Source organism: Lonchura striata, chromosome 24, assembly GCF_046129695.1.
Source record: "Lonchura striata isolate bLonStr1 chromosome 24, bLonStr1.mat, whole genome shotgun sequence".
In the NCBI taxonomy this organism is placed as follows: Eukaryota; Metazoa; Chordata; class Aves; order Passeriformes; family Estrildidae; genus Lonchura; species Lonchura striata.
Window position 1 is genome coordinate 5,557,934 of NC_134626.1, and position 15,441 is coordinate 5,573,374.

Consider the following 15,441-nt stretch of genomic DNA (forward strand, 5'->3'; position numbering starts at 1 on the left):
TAAAACCCTTTTACTGTTTTTTAAAACCCTTACCTGTGAGACCAACAGGCACGCACACTGGCCTTCCCTCCCCAGCGCTGCCACCCAAGTATGCCAGGGTCCCAGGATGCAGCAGAGGGACCGAGAAACTCCTCACCCACGGCCGAGGCTCCGTTCACCCACGGCCGAGGCTCCGTTCACCCACGGCTGAGGCTCTGTTCACCCACGGCTGAGGCTCTGTTCACCCACGGCCGAGGCTCCGTTCACCCACGGCCGAGGCTCCTCTCACCCATGGCCGAGGCTCCGTTCACCCACGGCTGAGGCTCTGTTCACCCACGGCTGAGGCTCTGTTCACCCACGGCCGAGGTTCCGTTCACCCACGGCCGAGGCTCCGTTCACCCACGGCCGAGGTTCCGTTCACCCACGGCCGAGGCTCCACTCACCCATGGCCAAGGCTCCACTCACCCATGGCCAAGGCTCCTCTCACCCACGCCCGAGGCTCTGTTCACCCACAGCCAAGGCTCCGTTCACCCACGGCCCAGACTCCTCTCACCCACGGCCGAGGCTCCGTTCGAGGCTCCGTTCACCCACGGCCGAGGTTCCTCTCACCCACGCCCAAGGCTCCGTTCACCCACACCCGAGGCTCCTCTCACCCACGGCCGAGGCTCCTCTCACCCACACCCAAGGCTCTGTTCACCCACAGCGAGAGGCGCCGGCCGGGCCCCGGGGACTGACCGCACACGTCTGAGCCGCCCTTCCTCCGTGGCACAGCCACCCTCGGCCCCTCAGCGCCCGCTCCAGCTGGGGCTCCATAAGCAGCTTATCCCCACGATTATCTCGGTGACCGGGGCTACAGATGGCCGGGGAAAGCTGCTCTGGGCCATGGCTAATTAAAGCCGGGGAGAGGGGGGCTCATGCCGGGTGGGAGCCATGCCTGTCCTGGGCAGTGCCTCAGGACAGTGCCTCAGGACAGCCGCCACATCTTCCTCTTCGCCCTCCTCCCCAGCCAGAACCCAAAACCCACCAGCGCTGAGGGAGCACCTGCCCTGGGCGGGCTAGACTGAATCCTATGGAGCTGCCTGCTCACCACCAAAACTCCGCGCACGGCAGGACTCGAGGATTTAAAAAAACAAAGCAAAACCAGCTGAATGCAGCATTGCGCCTCTCTGGCTGAGGAGATCTCACTGAGAGCCACCATGGAGCCAGCAAGGCCATGCTCTGGCACAGCAGCTCCATGAATCCCCTCACGCCCTCCTGAACCACATATAAAAACTCTTCCTCCTCAGCCAGGAGAGGGGTCTGTGGATATTTTCAGTTCAGAGAGAAAAAACAGGGTTTCTAACCAGGCAGGAAACAGTTGGGAAAGAATGTAAATAATTCTTTATCTCTCTTGTTGATCACATTGTTTATAAATAAGTTCTGCCACTGAGCGTTATTCACTGCACACCAATGGGGTAAGATGTTTTTACTCTGCGACCAATAAAATTGGTCTGGACAATGCTCTCTATAAAATACTCTATAAAGTATTTGAAATAAATCAGAGTTTTACTCTCTAGCCTTCTGAACTGGAGTTCTTACATACCATCCTGCCTCAATGGCATCAGGGGTCTGTTTTTATCATCACCTCTGATTTACTGCCCAAAATAGGTATCCTTGAGGCACTGTAAGATCAGTGTTACTTGTGCCTTGCTCTGCTTCTCAGAGCTCCCAAATGTACAAAATTTTCCACAGAAAAATGCATGGCAGGTCAGCTAGATGGGTATTTCCAATGTATAACATCTGGGAAGGCCTCCCTAGATATAACTGACTGTGCCAACACCCAAACCCCACAGCATTAAAAGCAGTGATTTTCAGTCTGTGGTCCATGAGTCTAGGTAAAAAAATCCCCTGAGCATTTAAACATCTTATTCAGGGCTCTGTGCTGTCACTGTACAGTTCTAAAGAGCTGAAAAAACCATTCACATAAAGACTCTGGAACTCCACAAGCCCCAGCAATTTCTGCCTACTCTTTCCTTCTTTGCCATCTAATCACAAGAACAGACCAATTCCTATTCTTGTGCCCTATTATGTGCAAAGCCTGTAAAAAGAATGTACAAGACTTCTATGGCATTTACCATTACTTGGTTCAGGGACACCAATGTAGTGCTTGTGCAGCAGAGTACAGGAAGCATCTGCTTACGTTTGAGGTGATCAAAGTTGGGAGAAAACTACTTGGTTTTAAAAATACAAATGGCATGCTTCTGGAGGTTAAAGCAAAGTCAACAGGGGTCTTGGTTACTGAAGAATCAACACAGCAGAAGGTCTTGTCCAGAGAAATGCAGTTGTAAAATCACAGATGTAAACTTTGACAATGAACTTGCTTCAGAAAAATACCTATCTTCTTAGCCCTAGAATTCTGCCAAAGCCATCACACTCATTTTCTTCTGTAAATGAATTTGGTTGAAATTTAGTTGTTTGCTTCCTTCTGGGGTTTTGTTTGGTTGGTTTTCTTTTTTTACAATCTTACCTGAAAGCCATGACAGATTTATATCCTGCATAACAAGAGTCTACAGTCTGTCACACCCAATGGAACTCACATCTACAATGTAAATAAGTCCATCTTTCCTCAATCCACATTTTACTAGCCCATCTTCCCACCCATGCAATTATATGCAGAATCTTCTACTATCCAGAGTAAAGCTTAGGCTAAAAGCCATCAGAGCCCTGTAGACCTTCCCCCATAATGACCCTCCCAGACTGCCTGGCTACAGTCCCAAGCCCTCAGGAAAAGCTACATTTTCAAATGAGACATAAGTGACCAGCGTAACTTTTTCTAACACAGAAAAACTGTGTTCATTTTATAGTTTTCTTAGAAAAATGTAACATTTCAAGTTCTGTTATGACAAGCAGCTGAAGGCAAAAGGATTTTTCAAGGCACAAAGGCACTACATTCAACAGTCATTTTAAGTATCCTGAAGGACATTCAACTTGCGTAAAAGCATCAGTTAATAAAACCCAATACCAGATACTGGGAGCACAAGAAGTTAAATAATGCCATCAAAAACAGCTCTTGAGAACTCCTAGATGTTTCCTGGAAATATATCTGCATAAAATCAGGCTACACTGTATTGTTTTAGGGCAGTCCATAAGCCTTTTAAAGATTGCTTGTCCAGGAGTACTTTGAGTGGTTCTTTTATAAAGAAGAGGAGGCACAATGGAAGATTGGATGACTGCAGAAAGTGCATCCAGTGACATGTACAGAGGAGGGATTTAGAGGAGGGAAGAAAGGAGAGTACTGGGATTACACAGTGCTTAACATGACACCTCCAAGATCTTCTGGACTTACTGCAGAACCCATCTGCCTAGCCTTTAGGTAGGCAAAAGAAATATCAGATCTTCTCCTATCTTCCCAGGAGCAGGTGCTGCTCAATGGGAAGAGTGGAAAGCTTAGCTGGGCAGGAGCAGTGTCTGTCCTGGGCTGCAGGGTGCCTCAGTAGGGCGGCTGGGCTGCCTTGCTTGAGGAAGGCCACTGTGGAGGCGTGTCTGGCTGATCAATGGGCTCGTAGGTGCTGTGGTCCTGGCCTCCACTGGTGACACCTGAGTGGAGATGGAAGAGAACAAGCTTGGGACAAAGGCAGAAGCACAAGGACTGAATGCTCTAGAAGAAACTGTACAGCAACTCAGGAGGACACATTTTACCAGCTCCCAGCACCTGTGGTCTGTGATCTTCACTAAACAGGGAGGAGGTAAGAAAAGTCATCCTCCAACACACCCGTTCCTTCCTTGAGAACTGCTCTCTTAGTAGCCACACAGCTGTGTGGAAAGCAATACCCACAATACCCCATAGCAGCACAACAGATGCCTGTAACAGTGTATTTCAGCAAGATAAAGTGTATGAGAACTCACTGAAAAATAAACAGACAGAGCCAGAAGCTGCAGGAACTGTGGCTAGCTGACAGCATAGATTTAAAGGAATGATACATCCATGAACCCCACTTCCCAAAAATGCAGCTATGCCTCAAGTGTGGCACAAATTTGAGTCCAGTGGTGCTCCTAACTGCACTATGAACAATTTGTCTGTGCAAAATCATGTTACTGTCCAGCGAATGAGCAGGGAAAGAGGAGGGAGAGAATGTCCATGGACAGCTCTTTGTCTATGGGCCAGGCATTTGCCATGGGGAGAAAGCAACCTGAATCACCAGACTATGAGGGATTTGTTCTAAGCAGTAAGGATGCTCCCAGGCAACAAAGAGGGACTTAGTGTAGATGGAAAACAACACAGAAAAGGCCAGAAAAATTTCAACACTGCTGGGTTCAAAAGAAAATGCCAGATAGAAGGAAAATAAGAGGAAATTTGTCAAGCACATTAATCACAAAGCAACACACAGTACTGACAATCTTGTAAGAAAGACAGTTCAAGAGGATATGAAACTACAAAGTGTCTTAATTCCCACCTGTGTCTGAGAGGAGACTCGGTTTGGGATAGTGTGGTTGAAAAGAAGTGCTGCCAAATTCCAAGCCGAGATGAACTCCTCAATGATACCAATACTTTCTATACATGTGTTGAATCCCAATGACAAGCACAGTGAGCAGCTAATAAAAACTGACACAAAAAAGGCACTGCAGGTGACTCACATGCCTCCTGACCCACGTAAGACATATCCATCTGGATTTTCACAAGTAGCTGGCAGAGACAACATCCACACTCCACTAGCAGAGAGGTGCAAATACCACACAGTGCCCTAAGCCATGGTTTCATTCCATGGCTTCTCCTCCTCTGCAGGCTTCCACCTCTTTTCACAGGAGTGTCATCTTTGCTACCACCAAAGCAGAATAAGAGACAGCTTCCAGACACTGTAATGCAGGTACACCATCTTTTGTCCTGCACAGCCTTCTTAAGATGACAAACAAAACTGTGACAGGCTGCAGGTTTTGCCAGCATGAATTCAAACAAAAATCCCTGGCAAACAATTAATCCCTGGCAGCTGCTCAGGCATGAACTAGTACCAGGAATGCTTGGCAAATCTGACCAGTACCCAGAACCACCTAGCCACAGCCCATCCTCTCTGGCAAATCTTCCACATTATCATTTTCAAATACAACCAGGGGAAGAATTAAATGTCTCCAAACTAACTCCTATCAGGTAAACATTAGTCCCATTTTCCATGTGAGGAACAAAGTCCAAAGCAATCAGGGTAAATAGGACATGTAAGGCCCACATGGAATTAGAAATCCAGCTTTATTTCCTTCTTGTTCATGATCCAGCCAGAGGAAATATTGCCTCTAATTTCCCCCAGAAGGAAGAAAGGACACCCAAAAGTTTCAAACACACACACACAAATGCCAGAGAGGGAAGGAAAGGAAGGAAAGGAAGGAAAGGAAGGAAAGGAAGGAAAGGAAGGAAAGGAAGGAAAGGAAGGAAAGGAAGGAAAGGAAGGAAAGGAAGGAAAGGAAGGAAAGGAAGGAAAGGAAGGAAAGGAAGGAAAGGAAGGAAAGGAAGGAAAGGAAGGAAAGGAAGGAAAGAAGAAAAACCTCTCAACACCACTGTGGGCAAAGTGGCTGTCAAAAACTTCAGTTCTGCAAGGGGAGAGAGGAGGAATATAAATTTAAGGCCAAAGACACACCAGAATGACAAAATGAAACAACAAACATGAGCAAGACACAGAAAACACCCTGTCTGCCTGGAATGGAGGGCAGAATCCAGCTGCACAGAGCTCAGGCTGAAGGGTCCAAAGTGCAAGGCAGTCCAGAGGAGGTGGCCCACACTGACATGGAAGCAGAAAAAGCATCCTACCTATGTTAAAGGTGTACTCTCCTCCACGCTCCCGATACATTCGATACACCAAATAGCAGGACACAGGCTTGAGGAGGAGGCTGAAGATGGCCATGCCTATACTGAAACGCTTCGCATCGCTGAGGAAGTCGTGTGCAGGGTAGAAGATAGAGATGTGAATGATGTCTGTCAGGACTGTGAGCAGCAGGCCAGTCAAGAGCTGGAAACAAGGACAGAGAATGGGACACAAACAGAACAAGGGTTTAACCACTGACAGTAACAGCCAGTTTCTGTTTCCTGTGACATCTATGTTGCATAATCATCCTTCACCCCAGTATCACACAGCACTCTTGGTACAGCCCCAGGCAGACAGATACTCCTAGATTAATGATCTTTTATTTCATGCCTTTTCCTGTGTGATATCTTCTCATAATATAGTCTAGAATTATTTATTTTTGTATGCCAATCTATTCAATGTTTAGAAAAGTGTTTTACAGATCCCCTCCAACTGAAGCATATTATACACTTTGAGTCCTCATCTGGCATTACAAGTTACAATAGCAGGTAAAAACAGGAAGAATCAAGTATGTCTCATCTCTGAGAAGAAAAATAATTGACAGTGAATGCTTCTCACCATGGATTAGAGAGTTCATAGATTTATATGCTCTCTCAAAAAACACCCAAACCCACCCAAACATGAATCTTCTGTATTGGGAACAGCCGAAAATCATCACTAGCTCAAAGACTCTGCCCTCCACCCTCTTTCTGAGCAGCCTAGGGGAAACCAATACTCTTACACTCACCATCGTTATGGCATCAAGGGAATCTCGCTGCACAATGGCCCAGATCCCCACTGCAAGGACACTGAAATTTCCCCAGGCATAGGAGAGTGGCAACATGTAATTCATGCTTCCCCTGCCAAATGAGACAAAAAATCCAGCTCATATTCACAACAAGTCTGCAAAAGTTTGGTTTCATCCCTGTTCCCATACAAACACCTCACTCTTAGATTTAGGATCTTCTTGCACACAGGCACAAACAGGGAGTGCTGGTTCCCAGGGAACATCCCATTCCTAGTTTGAAGGAATCCCCTCTTTTCCCCCAGGCCAGACACTAATCACTCACCACACTGTGAGCAGCCAATGTACCAGAATGATAGCCTATGGAAAAAAAAACACAAAGAAACAGGAAGACAGGTTAGTATGTTGGGAGAACTCTGGGAGGATCAATGTGAAATGGCACCATCTTGTTCCTAAGGGATGGGTGGAAGAGTGGCTTGGACCCATGAACCAGTGCAGAAAGATGGTGAAGCAATTGGGACAGTGAAGACAAAGCTATTTTTCTCCACATCTGTTGCTGAGTATGTCCTGTGGTGCTACACTGTAGTCATTCACTCTTCTTGTCATCTCTGTCAACAGCTGATTCAGGGACCACTTAGCCTTTTCTAAATGGGTTATTAATTTTGGAACTCCATAAGAGTTTGCACAGAAAGCCAGGCAATCTGATTAACACTGTGCTAGCACAGTTTATACATTAACAATCTGGCATCCCATCACCAAAAAGCCCATGGATAGCCATGCCTACAGCTCCCAGAATTTCCCTCCAGTCCTCAGCAAATCCTTCTTTTACCTCCTTCCAGTCTGTTCAGAGCAGTGGTCCAAGCTCACTGCAGCATTAACAGACCTGAAGGCTTTTTCCAGGACTCTGTGAACCTGATCCTGCCAGAGCACACAGCTCTTTTCACTCCCAGTGAAGCCACTAGGTCCCATTACCAGCAGTGGCCTGAGTAGCAGTAAGATAATGCTATCATAAATTCTGTATTTTGCAAGTGTCCTTAATGATCATGGTCCTTGTGCTTAATGGGACAAATCCAAGAAGAAAGGATCATACTGTAATAAGTGATACAAGGATGCTCTTCACCACCACTTGCCATTTTTGTAACCAAGGAAACATACCCTACATGTTTATTCAGAGAGCAAATGGGAACAACAATATATCACCCAAGGCTTTTTCTGTATCTATAGTCTGCTGGTCACTCCAGCAAAAGGAGATCACTCCTATTTCCTCTCTAAACTTTTATAAAAGCAAGAATATGGGAGACAAGGCTCTATTAACAGCCTCACTAAGGAAAGGCTGAAGCCTGGACATATCAGAGGATCCATGGGATACAGGAGCACTTTCATTTTTTCCTAGCTGTGAGAAAGTCTTCAAATTGGCATTTCTGCTGACCTTGGTATTAAAAAAACCAAACCCACATTATCAAAACCCCTCTGAAGCACACTCCCCCACACCAAAGGAAAAAAAGAAAATTGGGAAATGAGTACACAGCAAAAGAATAAGTTACTCAGTGAACACAGGAAAGCTGTATGCAGATAGGAGCATAAAGGCACAAAAAATAAATTAAGATCTACTGACAGCCTGCTAGATTCTTTGACTTAAAACATCTCTCATCCCACCACAGCTGCTGAGCACTCACTAGACTTTGCTGTAACTTCCAACAATGCTTAGAGAGATTTTTACTAATTCATTTTTTTAATTGTTTATGAAAGCTTACAAAATGCTTCACTACCCCTTGTGCTTCCCCTTCTCCCAAATTGTACCACAGACACAATGGAAAACCTGCTAATCAGTAAAATACAAGATGTTCCTGGATAAGAATGGAGACATGCAAATAGCATTTACTCAAGAGACTATCACAACATCAGGAAAAATTTTAATTAGGTGGTATTTAATTGCATGTTACATACCCACAAGACCCCGCAAGGCTCACCAGTTAACATAATTAAGCAGGGTGGGTTTTTTTAAAAGCTGTCTAGATCAATACTGCAGTTACTAAATTATGAGGTATGTTTAGTCATCAGCATAAAGTCAGGTATACTAGGGCTTATACTATGAATGGCTGCTGAAATAAAACCAAGATATTCCCTTTTTAGTTATTAGTCCAATTTACCTGACAGTTCTTCAGCAGTCTATGAAATGGCTGGTGGTGTTGGTATGCTTTAACACAGAAAATATGGTGTTAATGAAAAACTACAAGCTACTATGTGAGACCAGTTAATTTGCAGGCACTCTTCTAATAAAACAGCAGAAGAATTTAAAATTTTTCCATCTATCCAAGGACTTAAGTCTGTAGATAAGACAGACATACATTTCTTCTTTTGAGAAAATAACTCTGAAGTTATTGATGAACTAGTGGTGAGAGCAGAAAATAAGAAAGGTGGGTCTTTTGTCTCCATCTCCTCTGGGAAAAAGGATGGCTATGTAATTAAAAGCATCCCATTGGAAACTGGGGAGAGCTAAGGAGAATTCCTACCTCCTTTGCAAATCCCAGCATGTGATGGAACTAATTGCCAAGCATAAAAAGAGCCAGTGTCTGCCAGGGTCTCATTAGATGGGAAGCTCTTTGGAACAGGAACTCTTTTAAACATGCTTCAGCACAGAGCTTAGCACAAGACTGAATTTTGAAGAAGTTAAAAATGAAACAGTTCCAAATTAAAGTTATTTTCTTGGTTTTATCTAAATTTCTATTTTAGAGTGAGCTCGCCTACTCTACGGCATTCACCTGAGAACACACAAAACCAAAATATTAATCTGAGTGGCCACCTGTGAATATGCTCCTCATTATTATAACAGAGTGATAATAATGAGAGTGCTTAAGCAGTGGGACAGACTATACAATGGGGCTGACATGGCTCTGTTCTTATTTTAAAACTCAGCTGATTTTTGAGTTGAGCTATTTGATCTAACTTTGCAGTTTGCCTTGCTTTGAGTAGGAGGTTTAATCACATGGCATACAGACATCTCTATTATTCCTTGACTCGGTGACTTAGCATTAAAAAATGCCTAAGCACAAAATACGTGTTTCCAGGCACATGGATTGTAGGGCATTGTCCAGCCTTGATCAAACGTTGTATTTCAAGGCTCTGCATGATTATTTCAATAATCATGGCTGTCATGGCAAAAGTATGGCTGTGCTGCTTCCCCCGTTTTGCTGAGCATGGCTGTTAAAACCAAGCCAGTAGATCCTGTTCAATGAGCATGTTCCCCACCCACTCCAGGGCAAAGCCTACCTTAATTTTACAGCTCTGCAAGGAGCTTAAAGAGAGACCCCAAGGCTAAGATACTGCTACATTCTGGCACAGGCACAGCTCAGTCATGCAGCTTTCTTTGAACTATCTCTATCACAAGACTCATCTTCATAATCTCACAGAACCTGTAAGCAGATCATGCCAATGAATAGCAGCAGTGTGTGTTACTTACTCTTCTGAGTAAGAATCTTCCCCACCTTTGTGGTATTTTACAGGGAATCAGGCCCTAACTCAGGTACAGAATGAAGTGCAGGCACAACTATTAACTCCCAATTCCTGTCTTTGCAGCTCAGAGCAGAAGTGGCAGACTTCACAACCAAGAATTTCTTAATGCTGAAAACAGTTTGCCCAGGACAAACTCACACTTATCTAGCAAGAGACTGGGAAAACAGTTGTCTGAACAAGAGAAGAAAAGCAACATTTTAGTTTTGTTGTCTTTGTGGCTCATTCATTGAAAAGTCAGTGTTTTTCAGCTCCCCTATCTTCATTTCTCATGGAGAACATGTATTTCGTGTTGGCAAAATTTTTAATTAAAATGTCCTTAGTTTTCACTGTTGTTTTAGCGTGGAAAAAAAAAATAATCAAACCAAGTTAAAAAACAAAGCAGAAGGCAAGATCTTTTAATCTTCCTAGTGCCCTGGGAACTACACAGTAGTCCAAACTTGTCAGAGCAAAGTATCAGCTAGTTTCCAGAATGTAATATAATCCACAAGCTGGGCCTTGAAAAATCCATTTGCTTACTTGCCTCTAACAAGGGAAGTTGCTTTTCTTGGTGAACTAGTAAGAGGGGTATTCATCATTATATGAACAGCAATCTTTTCTTTAATACAGCCACATGAAAGCTGTCCTGTACAAAGCTGAATTAATAATGGTAGCTGAGATAATTCTATTCTCTCTTCCAACCCATAGGCAACCTGGTCCGAGGCCACTGCTCACAGCTTAACGAATCACCAGCAAAAAAAGCCCTGATGTGATCTGTGATGCTTTCAGTCTCTGGGCAAAGCTTTAACCAAAGAAAGCACCTGAACCATTCTGCATTAAATGAAATCACAAAGTAGCAAAGCTGGGAAAGGACAGAAACATCTAGAAATCTCAGAGTTCTGAAAATGTGAAAGAAAAAAGAGAAAAATATAACGTATCTGGTAGCACAGAAGACATCAGAATCAAATATCGACATCAAAAGCAAAGTGTGATTTTAACATCCACTGGCTTGTCACCAAGTGCTTCTTCCAAAAGTGAAAAATGTTATGTTACTGGTTAAGTCTCTTATATCTCCTTTCCCTGGTTATCAGATATTCATTGAAATTTCCGAAGTGCCCACAAGTGGAGCCTGCCCTCCCCAGCAGAGAAGCAACTGCAGTTATGTCTCAGATGATAAGCCCCAAGTAAGTGAACTTATTTTTCTAAGATACTTTGTCTGACAAGCAAAACTTTGTCTCCTCAGGATTGAGGAGTGCAGTGTTTATCTTGCCTTAGTTCTGGTCAGCTGAGCTGGAAACCTCCATGGACACTAGTTAATAGCCAGCTGTTGTCTCTGCACAGTCCTTAGCCACTTCAGCAATATCTCTGAAGTAGGGTCAAACTTTGGAGTCATCACCTGGTGGGTTTAACTAAGAATCATAAAATACACTGAGTTGGAAGGGACCCATCAGGATCACCAACTCTTTGCACTGCACAAGACACCCCAAGAACTCCAGCCTGTGCTTGAGCTCATTGTCCAAATGCTCCTTGAGCTCGGGCAGGCTTGATGCTGTGACCCTGCGGAGCCTGTTCAGTGCCTTATCACCCTCTGGGGAAAAGGTTTTCCTGATAGCCAACCTAACCCTCCCCGCGACTCGGATTCCTGGCGTTCAGAACTTCTGCACCCTTTGCGCATGTGATAAAAAAAAAAAAGTAGAAACTTCAGTTTTTCCTTCTTAGGAAAAAGGAGGAAAACTTCAGTTTCTTCTCCTTAGGAAAAAGGAGGAAAACTTCAGGTTTTCCTCCTCGGAGAGCCCCGCAGCTCCGAGCAGGGCCTCAGCCAGGACGTGGAGCAGACATTCGGCTGGAGAACGTGCGAGAGGAAAGGATACGGGGAGGGCTGCCCGGAGTGCCCGCGGCTCCACCCGCCCCAGGAGCCCCCCGGCCCCGCTCCCCGGCCCCGGGGCAGGGCAAGCCCTACCTTGAGGCTGACGGCCGGCAGCTCCATGGCAGCGGCCCCGGGGCCGCTCGGTGCGGCAGGGCCGGGCTCAGGGGCGGGGGGAGCCGGGACACCGCCCCCGGCCCCGCCCGGCCCGGCCGCGTCGGGCGCTGCCGGCGGTGCTGGGCCCTTGCAGAGCTCGCTGAGCTAGGCGTGTCCAGGGTGCTCTGCCTGCCTGGTGTGAACTGTTATAAACGCAAATTAGTCCAGCCAAATTAAAAGTGAAATAATAAAATGTTTATTTAGGATCGAATTCTTCCCGGGCCCAGAACAGGCCCTTGTCGGAGCTCGCTGAGGGGCGGCTGCTTAGGCGTGTCCCGTCAGGGCAGACAGCACAGGTGCTCTGCCTGCTTGATATGAACTGTTATAAACGCAAATTAGTCCAGCCAAATTAAAAGTGAAATAATAAAATGTTTATTTAGGATCGAATTCTTCCCGGGCCCAGAACAGGCCCTTGTCGGAGCTCGCTGAGGGGCGGCTGCTTAGGCGTGTCCCGTCAGGACAGGCAGCCCGGGTGCTCTGCTTGCTTGATATGAACTGTTATAAATGCAAATTAGTCCAGCCAAATTAAAAGTGAAATAATAAAATATTTATTCAGGATTGAATTCTCTCTGAGCCAGCCACAAGGAAAAGGACAGTGCCGAGCCCGGGTTCGGCGCTGGGTGCATGACAGGAAGGAGCCTCTGGCAGAGGTTCCCCTGGACACACACAGACCACACTCCTGGGCCCTGCAGTTCTTACAGGAAATTTTCCGCCCGAGGCCAGGATTTCAGCCTTTTCTTTCTATTCAGAGTCCCACATATTCATAAAGTTCTTTTCTCCGAGCCGGGGTTGAACAATCCAGGTCCAGGTGTGGACGATTTTTCCTGATTTTCCTGGCGTTCAGATGTATCAGCCCGGAGGACTCCAGTGATCCCAATCTTGGATTGTTACCAGGATGATCAGCTCCCAGGTCCTTTGGGATTGATCAGCTCCCAGGTCCTTTGGGACTGATCAGCTCCCAGGTCCTTTGGTATTATTCAGCTCCCAGGTCCTTTGGTATTATTCAGCTCCCAGGTCCTTTGGGACTGATCAGCTCCCAGGTCCTTTGGTATTGATCAGCTCCCAGGTGTTCCAGCCCATCTCCAGACCGGCCACATGTATAAGATTGTAAATGAGGCATTGTCCAACAAAACCCGGCTCTGGTGTAACCGAATATGTGTGGGGGGGCAGCTCACAGTGCTGGTGTGTGTAGTTTGTAATAACTAAATATTACACGTGCCAAATCATATTTCCCTTGATTCAATACAACAATATTTCATTAGCGCAAATTATAATAATGCATAACAGAATTATCTTGATAATGCCTCTTTTATGTGTAGTAAACATAATTTGCGCCATTCCTTGTATGAAATATCTAATATTGGATACTTGACAACCCTAACAATTCTGTGAATTTGTTTCAAAAGCCACCATCAAGTTAAAAATATGCATATATAAGTTTCTTGGTTGCAAACACCCAGCTAAAGTGTGCACAGATCAGTTTGTTGGCTGCAAAAAGGCAGCCAAACTCTTCCTTCTATTTGCACATGCAATGTAGTGAGACAAGGTTGGACATTATACTTTGGTTGTAATCAGTGTCTGGGAAAGCTGTGTGCAAAGGACTTAGCAGCTTTCTGCAGGAAGAGTTCTTGTGCATATATCAGTGGTCTGACCAAAATTTAAGGAGTTGCAAAGAAACTGTTGATAGACACCAACAAAAAGGTTATTTTGAGGTGCTAACTGTGCTCAGCTACGTCACCCAACAGCTAAGTCAAGTTAAGGTCAGTCTTAGGTGTTGAGGCAGTAGCTAGGATGGCTGGCAGGTACACAGTTGATTCCCTTGGCCCTGGATTTTTCCCCTAGAACTCAATGACTGTATCCTTTGCCTAAAATCCTGGTGCAAATAACAAGTTCTTCATTTCTTATTCCTAAAGAAATCTGGTTTCATTTTAGAGCTAGAGAAGTTGCTAAGTGACCAATTCAACCCCACACAGTTCAGCTGTAATTTACCATTTCCTGTGTAGTTCATACCAGCAGCCTTCTCCCCAAGTCTAGCAAATGAAGTAACAGAACCCAGAGGTCAGGATGACATTTCTCAAACCCTCCTATCCTTGCCTAATGTGTGCTGTCTGCAGTGTAAGGCTGTGATGTCTTATTAGGTTAGTTCCTTTCTTGTCATTATTCCTTCTTAAAGAAAAGATGGGGCCTCTGAGAAATTAGCTGGGTCAGAGGTTCATTGCAGAAGTTGGATGTGGAAATGCATGTGTCATCCTTCAGTCTCATTTCCAGTTCAAGCAGTGAGAATTGTGCAGTGCTGAACCTACCATCAGACATTCTCAAACAAGCCACAAATGTAGTGCTATCCAGCCTGTCCTTGACCGTGTCCTGAGTGCTATTGACTGCTTCAAGCAGCACACTTCAAGATTTCCCAAGGCAAAGCATTAAATGCCAAAATGAAATTACCTAGAAAATGCTAGGAAGCATAGAGGATAAAACTAACTGGCTGCATAGCTAAGAACAAAAGTAAAAAACCCAAAAAGGCTGTGAAAGTCCCCTCAGGAATCTCTGAATATGTCACTTTCAAATGAAAGATTGAAATATAACTCCTATTTCCTCATGACACATGAGCTGTGCCTTCACTTCCATTATTATGTCTTGCATGGACACATTACTGGGTCTTGCAGGGAAGTCCTGTCTTTATCTACAGAAGTGGTGGTATCAAATAACATCAATGCTAGTGGTTCCAGTAATGCCAAGGAATGACTGGATTTCAACATAAATGACAAAAATATGTGACACTTGGGATGGGGGAAAAGCTAAAGAGCCTGAATAGGCACACTGCTGGCTCAGTGCTGTGTGCGAAGTGCACTAGGATGCCCTTCTGCCCAGACAGGTATCTTTCAAAGGAGAGCTGTTTGTTAGGAACATAAATTCTGCTGTCCCAGTTGAATGATAAGCACTGATAGGATGTAGCATCATGTGGGCGTCTTTGCTCCCTTCAGCTTTCTCACTCAGCCTGAGACAGAGTCTCATTATCATTTATGCAGCGTGAGCCATAATTTGAATTGATGTGTCCACTGTTCAATGCAAAGCATTTCCCCTTGTACAATAAAAGCACTTGATTTCATTTTGTTCATCAGTGTATCATGCAGTTAATTCATCCCTGCTTATTATATCCTGGGCTTGCATGTCAGGGACTCAAGGGATTTAGGAATTATCTCATGGATATGAAAGCAATGAGAGCTGTGACTGACATTATGCATTTGTATGTCTGTCACACCTGTGTGATCTGGGGGTTGCTTGTTTTTTATTTCTACATTGTGCTGGTGTACCTTGTAATTTGCCTCTCTGTGTAACCACTGTCTCTCTTCCCTTCCCCAGGTTTAATGAAGAAACACAACATGGTGAGGAAGATAAGCAGT

General features: G+C 45.0%; 1 protein-coding gene across 1 annotated transcript; it reads right to left on the reverse strand.

Moving 5' to 3' along the window:
* Positions 1-3,089: 3,089 nt before the first annotated feature.
* AGTRAP (angiotensin II receptor associated protein) lies at positions 3,090-12,054 on the reverse strand. Its single transcript, XM_021547203.3, has 5 exons — positions 11,981-12,054; positions 6,857-6,891; positions 6,535-6,646; positions 5,753-5,951; positions 3,090-3,555 (listed from the first exon to the last, which is right to left on the reverse strand). The coding sequence occupies exons 1-5, from the start codon at positions 12,005-12,007 to the stop codon at positions 3,449-3,451; spliced, it is 480 nt and encodes a 159-aa protein (XP_021402878.1). The 5' UTR covers positions 12,008-12,054; the 3' UTR covers positions 3,090-3,448.
* Between the last annotated feature and the right edge of the window lie 3,387 nt (positions 12,055-15,441).

Coding starts and splice junctions, on each gene's coding strand:
- AGTRAP (XM_021547203.3), bottom strand. CDS start 12,007: ATGGAGCTGCCGGCCGTCAGCCTCAAG. Junction 5,952..6,534: donor CCCTTGATGCCATAACGATG/GTGAGTGTAAGA, acceptor CCTTGTTTCCAG/CTCTTGACTGGCCTGCTGCT. Junction 3,556..5,752: donor AGAGTACACCTTTAACATAG/GTAGGATGCTTT, acceptor ATCTCCACTCAG/GTGTCACCAGTGGAGGCCAG.